This window comes from Hyperoodon ampullatus (assembly GCF_949752795.1).
Source record: "Hyperoodon ampullatus genome assembly, chromosome: 3".
Taxonomy (NCBI): domain Eukaryota; kingdom Metazoa; phylum Chordata; class Mammalia; order Artiodactyla; family Ziphiidae; genus Hyperoodon; species Hyperoodon ampullatus.
This window is the reverse complement of record NC_136916.1, coordinates 150,362,316-150,379,710: the sequence shown is the minus strand read 5'-3', so window position 1 is coordinate 150,379,710 and position 17,395 is coordinate 150,362,316. Positions and strand designations below refer to the sequence as shown.

Below are 17,395 nucleotides of genomic sequence, written 5' to 3'. Positions count from 1 at the left end.
GTTCTGGTGGCACAGAAAGGAGGACTTCGTTCTGGGCATGGTTTTTGCACCTGCTAATGGCAGCTTGGGTGACTTAACCCTTTGTGTCTCACACTCCCCAGCTGAGAAGTTGCATCCCTTCCTTTCCTCTCCCACTTGAGTCTGAATTCTGAGCTGAAGGAGCTCCATAGCCTGAGCTGAGGCTAATCTCAGTCCTACATTTTACCTGGGGTGGAGGCTGTGTGAGCTTCGTGCCCTTCCTTTGGATGTGAAGGTCTTTGGGGGGAGGCTGGTGACTTTCTCAAAACCGGAACACAGAGAAAGCCCATGGGATTTTTTGAGACACTTCCAACAGGATTTTCTCAAGCCCACTTGCTACTGTTCACTGGTCCAAAGCTATCCCAGAAAATGTCTTCAGAGCTCAGCACAGTGGTCGAGAGGTCTTGAAAAGAGAGTTGGCTCTCGGTAAATATTTGGGGAGTGTTGTCGGCTTCATGAAGCACGCACCCCCCCACACACACCCCCGGAGGCATCCAGAGGCACAGCTGGCTGTGGAGTTACATGTCACGCTCTGGAATGTGCTGACCTTCCTTCCCGGGGAAGGTGACACTGCTGAGGGTATTATAATTAGTAGGGCAACTTCTGCTCAGCTCTGCCAGCACACCCTCATTCAGGGTCCTTATTGAGCAATGACAAACTCATGAACCTTTGGCAGTCAACACAGCTGACCATGCTCTCCTTCTTGAAAGCTCTTCTCTGGGCCACTGTCACCCATACTTGCACGGTTTGCGTCTTACCTCTCTCCAGCCATCCTTCCAGTTTCCTCTGTTGGTCCTTTCTTTTGATCTTCAAATAGTTGAGTTACTCAAAGCTCAGTCCTAGACTTTTTTCTCTCTTCTTTCCTCTTCCTTTCTCTTTTTTCCCTTTTCCTAGGTAATTTCATTAACTCTCATGGTTTCAAGGACCACCTATTTAGCAAAAGCTCCTAAATTTATATGTCTAGTTCATATTTCTTTTGAGCTCTAGATCCCTATATTCGACCGTCCGCTTGGCATTTCCACCCAAAGTCTCACAGACTTCCCAAATTCAACATGCTCAAAACAGAGTCCTCCTCCCCCTCCTCCATTTGGTCCCTATATGCTTTCTGTAGTTCCTCATTTGAGTAGGTTTCACTGCAACCCACCTTGTTTCTTAGGTCGGAATCTTGAGACTATTACTCATCATCTCTTTCCCACACTCCCAATGCTCAAATAATGGTCAAGTCCTGTCAATGATTTCTTTAATATTTCTCCAATCTCCACCTCCACCATCCTTGTCTCTCTCCTAACAGCAGCATCCACCTCCAAACTAGTTTCCTGGCAACAATTCTGACATCTCTACATTCCCTCTGCTCCCCTCCCCCCAGTTCTTTCCTTAGACAGCAGCTCCTTCCTTCCTTCCTTCCTTCCTTTTTCCTTTCCTTTCCTTTTTCCTTTCCTTTCCTTTTCCTTTCCTTTCCTTTCCTTTCCTTTCCTTTTTCCTTTCCTTTCCTTTCCTTTCCCTTCTTCCCTCCCTCCCTCCCTTTCCTTCCCTCCTTTTTGATGACTTAAATTTTTCTTTGTGTTTTCCTTATTTAAAAAGACCTTTTTAACTTTTTATATTGAAATAACTATAGCTTCATAGAAAGTTACAAAATATATTACTGAGAGGTGCCATGCACTCGTCACCCAGTTTCCCCCAATGTAACATCTTCCGTAACCATAGTACTCTATCAGAACCAGGCAATTGACACGATGCAATCACAGACCTTATCCATATGTTATTGGTTTTACATTCACACACATGTGTGTTTATGCATGTGTGTGTATAATTCTATGCAATCTTATCAATACGTAACTCACTGCAGTCAAGGTTCAGAACTGCTTCACCACCCAAAGATCCCTCGTACTGAAGGAATGCTCCTTTAAAAACACAAGGCAATTCAGTCACTGCCTTGCTTAAAATGCTTTAATGATTTTAAAGCCCCAAATCCTTAAATGAGGGCCACAAGTGCCATGTAACTTGGCTGTAGCTACCTCTCTGGGCACTTCTTGCCCTCCTCCTTTTGCTCGGCAAGCCTCTGCCTACTGGCCTTTCCCTTCCGTTGAATTTGCCAAGCTCCCCCACTGCTCAGAGCCTCTCCACATGCTGTTCTCCTCACGTGGAATCCTCTCCTTCGCCCACTCAGCTAACTCCTCCTCATCTGCCAGGTATCAGCTTAAAGACCTTTCTCAGGGAAGGTTTCCTTGACATCTCAGACTAGATTTGATTCTCTTGTGATTTTTCATTGCCAATTATGGTTTTTCTTTACAGTACTTATGCAATTATAGGTAAATAGGTATGTGTGTAGTTTATTAATTTGAGTTCTCTCTGACCAGACTAGAGGGATTTGGGGGTGGGGGTCTTGCTCACCACTGTATCTTTTCTGTCTAGTGCCATGGCTGGCCTAACAGATGTTCAATAAACCCTAGTTCATGAACAATTACTGTAAGCTGGCTGGTTGTGGCTGGGTGTGCCCTAAGGCCATGGAACAGGGCAACATCAACCTGCTGTTCTAGGTATATGCTCCATGAATCCATCTTCAACCTTCTCAGGTGTCCTATCTGAGAACCTGGGCATCTATGGTCCAGACCACCCAGAATCTCAAACGGGTATTTTCTCTCCTATTCCCATCCCAGTGTTCTGTGTGAGAGACCAGAATAGGGAACAACCCTGGCTAGTGTTCTTCTTAGACAGATCTTTGAGATGCTGTCAGGAATATCAGCTGGATGTTCATCCAGGCTTTTAACGTAAGGCTTTGCTCTCCCCAGGGTCACTGGCATGGTGTCACTTTGAGAGGGTTATTCAGAGCTGTGAGGGTTTCTAAGTTGCATGGCTCCTGAGAAGTCCTAGAAATGCTTTTAGATCAGTCCTCTCCTCAATGCTCCCACCTGCTATTTGCTAGGTGTCCCCAACTCCCCTCACCATGAGTCATTCGGTCCCCACTCTCACTCTCAGAGATAACTCAGTGTGGTTTGCATTGGTGTCGGCCCAGATCTGAAGGGTCCTTATATTGACTGAATAGACAGTATTTCCCCCAAAGGACCGTGATAGAACTCTGTGAGGGTTTGGAAAAGAAGAAATGGGGGCCTCCTGCTGGGATGTGGCTTTGCCAAGGAGTGGTGGTACCGCGTGCGATCTTGACTGTCTGTGGGGGACACTGGGTTGGACACTGTGTTGGTTGCCCCTAATTGGTGCCCCATCTATACTATCCTTCTTTAGAAGCTCACAATCCCTCACGTGAAAGAGGCGACACATGCACTATATGGTGGATTTGGCAGAATTGGGAGAAGGGTGAACCCCTAGCAATAGGCAAAACTGTCAATTCTTTTGTGACAGAGTCAGTAAAGGGCTTTGCCCAGGGTGTCTGGCCAGATCCCTGTCTGATTCACAGCCCTGGGAAACCGGGGGACATCATCCAAGTTTCCCTTCCCTGCCAAATAGGAGGTCAAGGTCTTCACATTCTGTGGCTCACAGTTGTCCTTCTGCTGCTGGTGTCTCTCTTTTGGGTGGATGGTGGCTGAGAGCAGAGCCCAGCTCTGCAGGCCAAGCCTCCGGTGTAGGTCTGCTGGGGCTGGGTCCTCTAAGGTCACATTGACGTCCCTCCCTGCTCTTGCCATTGGCTTGGCTAACATGATACATAGGATGGAGAGAAGAGTTAGAGCCAGTGACGAGGCCTTTCAGGATAGACCTGGCTGTTGTGCGCCCTTGCAGTGATGCTCCATTTCTTCGCCCTCCCTGCCAGGCTGCTTCCCTCCATAGGGCCTGTTACTGTGCAGGGCATGGGCTTCTGCTTGTCCCCTGGGCGTGGGTAGCAGTGTAGTGCCTCCCAGTGCCCCCCGAGCTCTGTCTCCAGGAGCCTCACATGTTCCCTCTGATCTCCTCCCCGGTGCCCTAAGGCAGTGTGCACAGCTTTGCAGGTCAGAAGGCTCAGCTGCAAATAGCCCATATGTGTCACCTCCCACCACAACTGATGCCGGGGAGATAATGCTGCTGACTCTCATGGTGTCGCTTTGTGCTGTGCGATTTCCTTTCTCTTTCTCTCTGATCACCACTTTCTGTCCTCATCAGTTGGTTACATCTCTGGGGGAACATGGCTCTTAGGGCAAGAGGACTTGGATGACATCTCTCCCCAGCAAAAGGCTTAATAACTATTTCTCTCTTTGGGCATTGATCTGATGTAACTGTGGGTGGTGGTGAGGATGGTGGGTAGGGCTCCAGCCAGGCTCCCACTTTACTCCACAACCCGTGCTACCCCACCCTCCCTCCAAGTTGGCCATGATGTTGTGGCATTGGGGGGTGACAGGTCAGACCCTCTGGCCCTAATGCTGCCATTTCTGCTTCCTCCAGGTCACCCCACCTGCCTGCAGTTCACCCTGAACATGACCGAGGCTGTCAAGACCTACAAGTGGCAGTGCATAGAGTGCAAATCCTGCATCCTCTGTGGGACCTCGGAGAATGATGTGAGTGTGGGGCTTCCCGCATGGGAGGGAGAAATACAAGGAGCTGGGAGTCCTTTGAGGATTGGAGAGGAAGGCAGGATTCTCATCACTGGATTCCTGGGGAAAATATCCATCAAGACCTCCTTCTTGACTTTTTCCCCGAGGACCCTTGGGACTCTTGTGCTACAGGGACCTTGGGTACTCTTCGTGCCTGTGGAGAGGGGTGCAGGAGGTGATGGCCAGAGGCTGCCTTGCTGGCCGTTAGGCCTCATGGGTTCATTGATAGACAGTGGTGCCCACTGCTTATGGTTGGGATGTGCTTGACACGTTACACCACATTCTGGAGTGTGTCATCTCACTTGGTCTAAATGTTAAGTATAATAGATGCAGAATTTTTAAAAACCCACATTTCGTTATGGACAATTTCAAATATACACAAAGATAGAGAAAATAGTGAAACTGAGGTACCCTCATCACTAGCTTCAACAATGATCAATACATGTCCAATCCTGTTTTGTAAATATTGCCACCTCTTTCTCCACGATATTATAGTCCTAGTCATAATATCATTTCACCTGTAAATACCATATGTGTCTAAAAAAATAAGGACTTATGTTTTACAGATTGTGATTATATTTATTTTCAAGTTAAAAAGAGATAAGGACTTACTTATTAACAAAAATAACCAAAATATTAACAATAATATTTAAAAAAATCAATAATTCTTTAATATAATGAAACATCCAGTCAACATTCCTATTGCCTCAATTGTCTTAAACATTGTGTTAATAATCTTAAATTGTTTTAAAATGTTTTTATTTACAATGTATTTGAATTGGGATTCAAATAAGACTCATACATTGCAATTAGTTGATATGTCTTTAAAGTTTCTTAATATATAGGGTTTCCTTCTATTTTGATCTTTTTTTTCCCTTGATTTTTTTGGTTGAAGAAATCAATTTATTTGTTCAATAGAGTTTCCCATGACTGTATTTTACTAACTGCATCCCTGTGGTGGTGTTTGACATTTTCCTCTGTCTCTTGTATTTCTTGTACATTGGTGCTTAGAGCTAGAGGCTTGATCACATCCAGGTTCTCTTTCTTTTTCTCTGTCTCTTTCTGTCTCTGTCTCTAAAATATATAAATAGCAAGACTACTTCATAAATAATGAAGTTACTTTCATCAGGATGTATGTAATACCTGGTGTCTCTCTTTTCATGACGGTAGCATCTTCGACTACACTGACTATTTCATTAGAGGTTGCAAATAGTGATGTTCTTATTCCATAATTTCTTCTTTGTTTATTAGCTAGAATAATTCTATAAAGAGAAGCTTTTCCAACCTCATATTTGCTTACCTTCATGTATAGATTATATAGAAAAGGCAGGATAAATACTAGATTCTTTCCCTGTATTTATCAGTTTTCAAAATAAGGGGTGGATTCAACATGTATTCATGATCAAACCCTCAAGAAAATAGAAATTGTGGGATATTTTCTTAACATGATAAACTTTTTATACCTTAGAACTAAAGCCATTGTCTTATTTAATGGAGAAATACTAGAGGCATTTCTGCTAAGATCAGGAACCAGATAAGGATGCCCACTATCTCTATTACTATTCATAATTTTTCTAGAGATATTAGCTAATGCAATTAGACAAGAGAAAACAATAAGTATAAGAAAGGCAACAAAGTAGAAAGTTTTTCTCTATTTCATAACTTTAATAGTATATCTGGGAAAGTCTAGAGAATCAATAATAAAGCTAACTCAAACATTAAAGGTAGCAGGATATAAAATTACCATACAAAAATTAATAGCTTTCATATGCACAAATAATAACCAGTTAGAAGACATTATGGTAGAGAAACTCTACTTACAGTAGCAACAAATAAGAAATATTTAGAAATAAACTTAACAGTAAGTGTGTAAAACCTAAATAAAGAAAAATTTTAAATGCTTTTGAAGAGACATAGAAATAGATTTGAACAAATGAAAAGACATTGTGTGACCTTGGATAGAATGACTCAACATTGTAAAGATCTCAGTTCTTCCTAAGTTAATTTACAAATTTGATTCAAACCCAATAAAAGCACCAACATACTTTTTAATGGAACTAGACAAGTTGATACTAAAGTTCATATGGAAAAACAAACATGCAAGAATAGCCAAGGAAACACTGAAAAACAACAAATTATGGAGGGAGTCTAGCCCTGCTAGATATTAAAACATACTGTAATGCCTCTGAAATTAAAACACTATGGACAAAAAGACCAGTGGAATGGAATAGAAAACCCACAAATCGACCCAACTACATACGGACATTTAGTATAAAATAAGGTTGTATCTAAAATTACTGGATCAAAGATGGACATTTTCATGAACAGTGCTGGGATAATAGGGTAACCATTTGGGAAAAGATAAAATTAGGTCCACATCTCATGTAATATGTAAGAACAGCCTTCAAGTGGACTGGGAATATAAATATAAAAAATAGGGCTTCCCTGGTGGCGCAGTGGTTGAGAGTCCGCCTGCCGATGCAGGGGACACGGGTTCATGCCCTGGTGTGGGAAGATCCCACATGCCGCGGAGCGGCTGGTCCCGTGTGCCATGGCCACTGAGCCTGCACGTCCGGAGCCTGTGCTCTGCAACAGGAGAGGCCGCAACAGTGAGAGGCCCGCATACCGCAAAAAAAAAAAAATAAAAAAATAAAAAAATAAAATAAAACCATACTAGTAATAGAAGAAAACATGGATGAATTTCTCTTTACATATAAGGAAAGATTTCCTGTGACTCAAAATTCGGAAGGAATAAAAGAAAATGTTGACAAATCTGACCACATAAACATTTACATAGTAAAAAAACACAATAAAGTAAAAAGACAACTGACAAAATGGGAGAAAATATTTGCATCATATACCACAGATAAAGGTGGCAATATATAAAGAGCTCTTAAAATTTGAGGGACAAGGGACCATAAACCTGATAGAAAATGTGAAAAAGATATGAAAAACAGTTCAAAAAGATATAAAAATGACTCTTAAATGTTTGCAAAAAAATGTTTGAATGCACTCATAATTAAAGAAATTAAAATGTAAACAAAACTGAGATATCATTTCTTACCCATAAGATTGGGGAAAAAATATATGGCAGTGCATTCTGTTAATGAAGCCGTGGGAAAGGTGGCACTGTTATATATTGTCAGTGGGAATACAAAGTGGTACAACCCTTCTGGAGGGAAATTTAGCCATACCTAACACAGCTACTGTGCACTTAACTTTTGACTCAGCTCTCTCACCTATAGGAATCTACCCTAAAGATATACCCACAACTCTATGAAAATACACATGTGTAAGGTTATTCATAGTCACACTGTTTATAATTGGAAAATATTGGAAATGACCTAAGTGCTTATACACAAAATGGTTGAATAAAGGATGGCACAATGAAGTACTAGGCATTTGTAAAACAACAACAACATGATGTAGATCTTTATGAATTAATATGGAGTGATTTCCAGAATATATTGTTAAATAAAAAAGCACAGTAAAAATGATATCTACAGTAAGCTGACATTCTTGCAAGAAAGGCATAAGAAAATATACATATATCTATTTACTTGTGTGAAAGAAATACAGGAAGGATAAGCAAAAAACTAAAGAGATTGGTTATCTACAGGGTAGGTGGGAATGGGGTAGAAAGAATGGGGAAATGGGGGTGGGATAGTAGGGATGGGGGGTAACACTGAAAATGCCTTTTTGTATAGCTCTTTGAACCAAGGTATTGTTTCACATACCCTCAAGACAAATACTGAAATTCAACCAGGAGGTGGGGGAAGTGAAAATGGAATATGAACAGTGACAAATGAACTTAACTATAAGATAAATAGTAACATGGCCATACTGAAGGGTAGGGAAGGAAAAAATTAACCTAGATAACTTTGGAAAGTAGTATTTGACTGTGTATTTTAAGGCTAAAGACAGAAATGACTATACACATATTATATGCTAGTTAGTAAATTTGTTTCTCACAGGCATGTGAGTTAGTCATTCTGAAACTACTTGATGTGTCTGCAGGTCTGAACTGATACCTATATATTGTGAATAATGAGAGCCAGGTTTCCCAATGTCAGAGAAAGAAAAATCAAATAAAGGGGGAAGGCTAGACTGAACCCTGTGGTCCTGGGTTGGAATAGGGGGTATCAGTATGAATTTATGCTTTTAAATATATTTTGTTTATATATTATATATCTATAACTATTTATATGTACACACACATGTGGATAAATACAGAAATAAATATAGATGTGCACCTACACGTACATTTATTTCCTAACTCTGTCGTAAGGGCCTAGAAGCAATGACAACCCAGAAACAATGAGGACCCATAGCACCCAGATATTGGTTTCTAAATACCATTCTCCAGTAAAAGGAGCCAGGGATTCTTGGAGAAATGGCTGGAGCTGGGAAAATGTAAGAGGAGGCCGGAGCCTCCTGTGGTACTAGAAAGTAAGGAGGTGCTAAAAAATTGGTAAAGGACACAGGAGCCAACTTGAAGGAGTTCCTAATGGCCCAATCTGGGACAATTTGAGCAACAAAGTAAATAATGATAGTATTGGATTATAACCCAAAGACAAAATAAATATTCATATTAACATTTTAAAAATTGAATAAGTGAATGAATTAATGAATGAATGGGGAAGAGGTAAACTCTTCCTTAGAGCAGGATTACAATTAATGAATGTAGAGGGAAGAGGGAAATCACCAGTAGGCAAACATCATGGTATGGTTGTTGTAAGCAAGAATCATCAACTGATGCTAAAATTAGCAGGCAAAAGTATGATGAGAAGCAGAATATTTGCTTGATCTCAAAGTATCTCCCCCACCCGATTACTTATTATATGTTACAAAGGGAAAAACCATAACTTTACCGTGGAAAAACTACACTACAGATACTATACTACCTTAACTATAGGATCAGAGTAACATTGCTAGTAATAAGATACATTGGTGTCCATGCCCCCAATAAGATGCACTGAGAAGATCTCCTCTTATGGAAAAAAGATCAGACAAACTCAGCCTGAGTGACTTTCTACAAAATCACTGGCCTGGACTCTTCGAAAGTGTCAAAGTCATGAAAGACAAAGAAACCAAGGAACTGTCACACATTCAGGGCACTAAGAATACCTAACAACTAAATGGAATGTAGGATCCTGAATTGAATCCTGGGGAAAAGGATGTAAGTGGGGAAAAATACTGGTGAAATTCAAATGAGGTGATGTCTGCAGATTAGTCAATAGTGTCATGCTAATGGCAATGGTGATTCCCTGCTTTTCATGATTGTACTGTGGTAATGTAAGATGTTAACTTTAGGGGAAGTTCAGTAAAGTGTGTGCAGAAACTGTATCATTTTTGCAACTTTTCTCTAAGACTAAAATTATTTCAATATAATAAATTAAAAAATGATGGGATGTTTCCCTAGCATCTAACAAAAGTGACAAAGTTTTAAAAAAATAGTATCTTTATGGACTCGAGGATTTATACATACTTGTTTTATTTCAATCCATTGCAGTTAAAATTGTCCCATCTTTGGGACTGTGTTCCCACTTTTGTTCCAGTGGGAACACAGTTTGGATCCTGAGTCCTTCTGACATGACCTCAGTAGTATTTGTTTTTTGTTTTTTTAGTATTTATTTATTTTTTGGCTGCGTCAGGTCTGCACACGGGATCTTTTGTTGCAGCGCGCAGGCTCTTTGTTGAGGTACAGGGGCTCCAGAGAGAGCGGGCTCAGTAATTGTGGAATGCAGGCTCAGTTGCCCCGCGGCATGTGGGATCTTAGTTCCCCGACCAGGGATCGAACAGGCGTCCTCAGCATTGCAAGACGGATTCTTAACCGCCGGACTACCAGGGAAGTCCCTATCTCAGTAGTATTTGTTTCCTTGCTTTCCAATATGTAACGATACTTATACATTTCATGCCCCAGACCTGGAATCAGCCATTTCTCCAATGACTCCTGGTTCCTTTTAGTGGGCAATGGTTTTTAGAAGATATAATATGGGCGATGGGGTGCTAATTTTTACTGCATTAGTCATTGTTTGGGGGCATTTTCAACGGACAGAGCTAGAAAATAGGTTTTGCTTGTTTTAAAGATAAAATACACTGTGAATCTGCACTGATACTTCCAATTCATTGCCAGAATGAATTATAGGGTTTTTACTTAAGCTTATCACTCTTACATCTGTATTTTCTTTTAACCATGTCAAAATTTTTGCTTCTCATTACCAACATAACCACTCATTTGACACACACATAGAATATCAATTCCACTATTAACAACACTAATATGATTGCTGAAAAGAAATATATATATGTATGTATATGTATATGCATATTTGCACTTGTTTTTGTCCTTAAGATATATTTGACTGAGGTGGTACAGTCCAACTACTTGTTTCCAAGTCACTTGGAATAGTTTCTTTCTGTGTGGTTATGCCACCAACTAGTACATGATTAGATTCATTTGTTTCATTTTTCTTCTTCTTCTTTTTTTTTTTTTTTAGTGACAGTTACCATGTGAATTTTGCTTTATGACCATGTAAAATATTTACTGGCTCCAGAATCAAATTTTTTAAAATAAACAGTATGTTCAAAGAAATCTAACATCTATCCCTACCTCTTTTACACTCTGCTTATAGGACCATTTTTAAAAATTATGGTTTATGTTTCTATTTTGTTAAATGGAAATGTGTATGTGCACATGAATCTATAAGAAAGTGGATGCATTTTCTTAGAAAATGGTAGAAAGATATACCTGTTTTCTTTACTTTGCGTTTTCACTGAATATCCTGGAGGTTACTCCACAGCAATGTATAGACATAATCTTAACTCCTTCCTACAGTTGCATAGTTAGTTCTTCATTAGTTTATTCAACCAGTCCTTTATTGATAGACATTTGGGTTGATTCTGGTCTTTGGCTTTACAAATAGTGTTCATGTAGAGGTTTTTTGTTGACTTGGCAGAACCTTAGGGGAGGAATCAAGGAGTGAGGCTGCTCGGGCAATAGTGGGTTCCTCTCACATAGCCAGGGATTTACCCTGCACATCCCAGAAAGGGATTCCCATTCTACTGGAACTGTAGCCATAGGTGAATTCTGGTTCTTGACTACTTGGGAGTAAGATGTCCTTAAATGGTGTTTCTCATGGGGGTCCGCATGAGCTGGGGGTTTTTTGGTGGTTTTGGCTGGCAATTATCTGAGAAGCAAGTGGAAAAGAAGAGAATATGGTGCTAGACAATGATCAACCCATGAAAGAGACATTTAAACCCACAGATGCCTTGGTTTCCCTTTGGGAAAGTCCAATCCAGGATATTCTACCTCCTTGTATTTCTCGTGTCAGCACTAGAGTAGGAGTTATCAATGTATTTCAGATATTACTAATACTGTTTTCTCACAAGTCTCTCCCTGTTTTCTGTCCCTATCCTAACTGTTTTCTCCTTGTATTATCCCTAAATCATATGGTCATTTAGCTTATTTCAGCTCCAACAATAATGGTGTAACTCTTTTGGAATTAACCGCACTGTTCTGGTTTTCATCCTACCTTTCTGACTGCTGTTTCTTAGTCTCTTTCTTCTCTGCCTGGGCCTTAGCTTTGGTGTTCCCCAAGCATCTATTCTTGGCCTTCTCCTCAGTAACTGTTTTGAGTCCTTGATTTTTCAGAAAATTCAACGAAAGCTATGGATTTACCCTTTGCTCAGAAAAATGTACCTCTGTACCTATACACAGAGTTGTGCATATACTTTCAAGGAGTTCGTGAACACCCCTCCATGAGCACAAGTTCAAAGACAACTGCTCTCACATACTCTGGGCTTCCCTTCCCAGGACCTCCAGTGCCATCTCATCACCAGTGACTCCCCAGTCCATATCTTACGCCCAGGCCTCTCTCCTGACCTCTAGCTGCCGCCAGGCACCCTCACCAGGTGATCTGTAGACCGACAGATCATGTTCATAGCTGAGGTTGCCTTCTGCCTCCCACAGGTCTGCTCCTCTGCCCACACCTTAGTGGATGGCTACTTCGTTTGTCTTGCCGACCAAGCCACCACCTAGAAGACATCCTTGATTTCTTCCTTATCACTCTCTACATCTAATCAATGACTCTGAGATGGAAGCAAGCCCCTTTTCTCTCCCCCAAGCCACAACCCTAGTTCAGGCCACCATCATAAGTTATCTCTTACCTGGACGACTATAGTAGCCTCCTAAGTGGCCTTCTGGCCTCGAGAACCAATCCCTCTGCACCTGGATATCTTTTCTTATACAGCAGCTAGTGAGATCTTTCTATACTGCAAGTCTGACCATGTTATTCCTCTATTGCTAACTCTTCGAAAGCTTCCCATTGTCCTACTGAAAGGTCTTAACATGATATAAAAAAAAAAAAAAAGATCATTCATGATCTCTCCTGCCCCATTGCTTGCTCACAGGGGTTTTCAACTTCTATATCTACTTTTTCTAGGATCTCTACACTGGTGAGAGCCAAGGTGAGATTTGATACAGAACTTAACTTTGCAGACGTCTTATAAGCCATCAAAGCAGGCCCAAAGGTCACTGAATAGAACAGGGCTGAACCTGGAGAATGGGGACCAGATCACAAACACTTACTGAGTAGCTACTATGTGCAAGGAAGTTCTGAAGGAGATGTGGAGATGAGTAAGACAAGGTTCTGCCCCAAGGGCCTTGCAATCTATAAAGGAGTGGACAAAAGAGGCATGTTCCAAACGGACTGGTGTACATGTCTACCACATGCCAGGCTTTGTAGCATAAAGGAACGTGCAATTAAATGTCCTAAGGAAGAGAAAGTACTATGAGGATGCAAGAGGGGTCAGAGAAATTCCATTTGATGAAGATTAGTGAAGTCTAGTCTTTGTGGAAGAGAAGTGTTTGAAGACTCGAAGGGAGGGTAGGGAATGGTCCAGAAGAGAAGGGGTCAGGCACTGGGAGAGTCTCCAGGCAGAGGGAACTGCAGGAGCAAAGGTGCCTACTGTGTCCTTGGAAGTTAACCACAGCACCGGAGGGGACTGTTCTCATCTGGCTCCAGCCTCCAGCCCCCGAAGAGGCTTTTGAGAGCTGCAAGGTGGCATCACATCACTTGCGTTTCTCTAAACGTGCATAATGAAACCCTGAAAAAGTTCTGAGGTGTTATGGATGTTACCAGCAAGTATGGTTGCTGCCCATTGCACACATGGGAAGAGTGAGGTTGAGAGGAATTCAATTAAAATTTGCAAACATTGAAAGTACTTTCTATGCACTAAGCAATCATCCTGGAGAACACAGAAATGCATGACATTAGTTTTCCGCCCTTATGGAGGCAGAATTATTGGCTATGCGAGTTCAGAAGGATAAAGAATTCCTTTAAGCTTGGGTGTGAGGTGGTGGTCTAGGAAGGCTTCTTGGAGGAGCTATGATTTGAGCGGAACTCTTAAGTGGGAGTAGGATGCGCATAGTTTGGGAGACAGAGGGGGAAATTCCAGGTGTGGGCAAAGCACAAGGCATGTTCAAGGGACAGTGAGGACTCTAAATGGGGCCTGGAAAGGGGCGTCCAGGGAAGTTGATCAATGGAGATAAGGCAGGCGGAGTAGGTGGGGGCAGGATGTTGGTTCTAAATAATTCAAACATTCCTCCTCTCCTCCTACTTTGCATTCCACCAGGACCAGCTCCTCTTCTGCGATGACTGTGACCGCGGCTACCACATGTACTGTTTAAATCCCCCAGTGGCTGAGCCCCCAGAAGGTAATGGTGATGAAGTCAACAATAACAACAACAGCTACTTCTACCACTTACTGAGCCCTCACTAATGTGCAGGCCTTGTGCTAAGGGCTTTACCTGTCTTGTCTCATTTAATCGTCACAACCCTACGGAGCAGGTACGACCACTCCCATTTTACAGACGATGAAACTGAGGCACAGCTCAACCAGCTGAAATTTCAACTTGAGGGCCAAGGAGATGTTTCCCAGACATATGGCTGAGAGGGTGGGGGAGGTGTGAGCTTCTAGGGGAAGTGGTCCAGACCCGGCGATGCTGGTTAAGAGGCACAGCCAAGGATGGAGGGTCTTCACCGCAGTTCAACCAATCATCTCTGAGCACCTTCTGTTTCCCGAGCAGCTAAGCAACAGACTCCAGCACGCTTTCAGAACTGGGACTCGGTCTCTGAATCGTGAAAGTCAAACTAAAACAGGGCTTACAAAAAGATTAGGGTCTGGGGCTTCCCTGGTGGCGCAGTGGTTGAGAGTCTGCCTGCCGATGAAGGGGACACGGGTTCGTGCCCCGGTCCGGGAAGATCCCACATGCCACGGAGCGGCTGGGCCCGTGAGCCATGGCCGCTGAGCCTGCGCGCCCGGAGCCTGCGCTCCGCAACGGGAGAGGCCACGGCAGTGAGAGGCCCGCGTACCGGAAAAAAAAAAAAAGTTAGGGTCAAGGGGTGTGGCTTGAGGGTTGGGGGAGGGGCTGCTAGTAATGCCATCTCATTTTTTATAGGGAGCTGGAGCTGCCATTTATGCTGGGAACTGCTCAAAGAAAAAGCCTCAGCCTTCGGCTGCCAGGCCTAGGGCCACAAGTCACAGAATGTGGCTTGCCGCCGGAGAGGCTGAAGCAGAGCCCAGTTCAAACCAGATCGAGCCCCGACTCCCATATTTCCAGACAGACCAACTGTAAGGAACATCAGTAACCACAGAGGGCGTGGACACGTGGAACCGAGGGGGCGAGATATCTGCGGAACTCCTACACACAGGTTTCCGTTCTTCAGCCAGCCCCTCCTGTTTCTGCCAGAAAGATCGTAAACTCTTGAAGAAGGACCCCAGCCACAGCCCTGTGGACCCCCCTCACATTTACCCTAGCACTGCGGCCCTCTCACTGGTTCCCATTTAAGGAGCCACTGGTCCCATTTTGTGACCATGTGACCACCCATCAGTCACTCATGCGTGGTTTGGTGTTTTCTATCTATTGTGTTCCAAGATCTTCGCACAGCCTCCCTGCCCCCAGCTTAGCCTCTTCATCCTGAACCCAGCAGAGGAGCAAAGGGCTGTGGAGAAGTTTTTATTTATTACAAGCCCTGCTGGAAACTTCTAGACTCGGAACCTAGAGGCTGTGTAGACGATGGAGCCCTGGAGTCCCTCCTTGTTCCTTGGTCCCCGTGAAGAGGAAGAGCTGCTTCCCCAGCAGATATCCAGTGGCATCCACAGCCAGGGCAACCTCTTGATGGGGCTGGGGAGGGAGGGGGAGGCCCTGAGGGGTGGACAGAAATGCTGTGAAGATAATTCTGAGGCCCCGCCCTAGCCAGTCAGTATCTGCTGTCCATCAGGAGCGGCCTGGCAAGGCACCAGGTCCTTCAGAGCTGGGGCATCCTTGAGGAGAGACAGGCCACAGCCTGTGGCAGAGAGGAAGAGACCAAGACTCTGCCTTCCACTCAGCCTGGGTCTGGAGCTTTCCCTGATGGGACTCAAGAACCAGGAAGGTGAGGGAAGGCTGCCAGGTCAAGAATCTGAATGTTGGTCCCAAGGACTGCAGCTCTGAGAAAGCCTTCAGTATTGATGTGACACTACGAATTCAATTCCTTTTCCCAAGTAATTCCTTCCTTCCACATAGTGTATGTTTGCCGTTGTCTACTGAGACCTGACTCTGGAAATTTCACGATGGGGGAGAAATGATTGTTCCCTAAACAAATAATTGGGGTGATGTGATTATTTACGACCAGGGCGACAATCACGCAGAAGCTTCAGCTCAAGGGCTGCGCTTGTCTCCTAAGCTCCCCAGTACGTGCTGGACTCTCCTTTTGAGAAGCCAGAGGTGGGGAGGCTCAGTTCCGAGAAGTCTGTGTTGGAAGTCAGCCCTGTGGGCTGGAGCGGACCGGGCTGCCTTTGACTCTCCGCAGCAGTGGCAACGGCAGCAACACACAAAAACTGACACATTTCTGGAAAAATCATTTGCCTAAAGGGCAGGTCTCGGTGAGCAGGACCCTGGCGCACGCTCAGCTTCCTTGACATCAGCTCCATCTCTGTGGTCCGGCTGCTAACAACAAAGGCCCAAGTTATTTTTAGTCCTTCAGCTCCTGAAGAAGCCCCTGGAGGCCCAGAGGCTCTGGCCGCTTGGGCTACCTCTGCCCGGCTGCGGCCCTCTCGCCGAGACTTGGCAAGAGCCCTTCTTCCTGGCTAATTGCTCTTGGCCGGCAGGCCCGGGGCAGTCTGGCGCGCAGCCAAGCTGTGCTGGTCTCCCCCAGGTCCTCTACGGGGTGACCTGTGGCCAGAGACGGGAGTCAGTCTCCTGCAGGAGCCTCTGGCCTTGGAGGGGGTTCCATGCATACGTAATGACCTCATTTAAAGGGCCTGACCAGATGAGATTTTCATCTTCCTCATGAGCTGTTTCCTTCCCCCTGCTGGTTGGTGAACACGTTTTGGATTCCGGAGGCCCAGGGAGGGTCTGGGAAGTTGCTATGTGGTCGCATCGTCCACTTACCCCGGGCGGGTCATATCAGAGGGCCAGATTTCCTCTCCTGACCACTCCGGCTCTCTGTTCTCCCACAAAACCCAAAGTGAGCGTCCTCAAAGGCTGGTTATTGGTTTTGAAAAATCACCTTGATTTAATTTTAGGAAAAAAGTCATCAAAATGTCCTCAAAAGCCACAAATGGCTTAAAAGTTAAAAAAAGCAAATCTGAAACCAAAATAGTGACCTACAGGTGACAGACCCTCTTTGGAGTGTGTGCAAATCTGTTCTCCACCTCAACGCAGATGATGGGGTGGCTCTGTTCTCTCTCCAGCCACACTTGCCGCCACAGAAGCTGAGAGGGTAGGATTGGGTCTCGCAGGCCAAGGACGGTGCTGTAACCTTCCACAGGGATGAGGGTGGCCAGGAGTCTGGACCAGACATCAGGAAGGCCCA

The 17,395-nt window shown here is 43.9% G+C and overlaps 1 protein-coding gene across 1 annotated transcript in view; it reads left to right on the top strand.

Annotated features, from left to right (window-relative positions):
• Window positions 1-15,068, top strand: part of DPF3 (double PHD fingers 3) — a gene marked incomplete at both ends in the record, with an annotated part of 264,076 nt that extends 249,008 nt beyond the window's left edge. The window contains 3 exons of the mRNA XM_079700937.1: window positions 4,387-4,499; window positions 14,172-14,253; window positions 14,998-15,068. Of these exons, the coding sequence (XP_079557063.1) occupies window positions 4,387-4,499; window positions 14,172-14,253; window positions 14,998-15,068 (266 nt within the window). The remainder of the gene's footprint in view (window positions 1-4,386; window positions 4,500-14,171; window positions 14,254-14,997) is intronic.
• Between the last annotated feature and the right edge of the window lie 2,327 nt (window positions 15,069-17,395).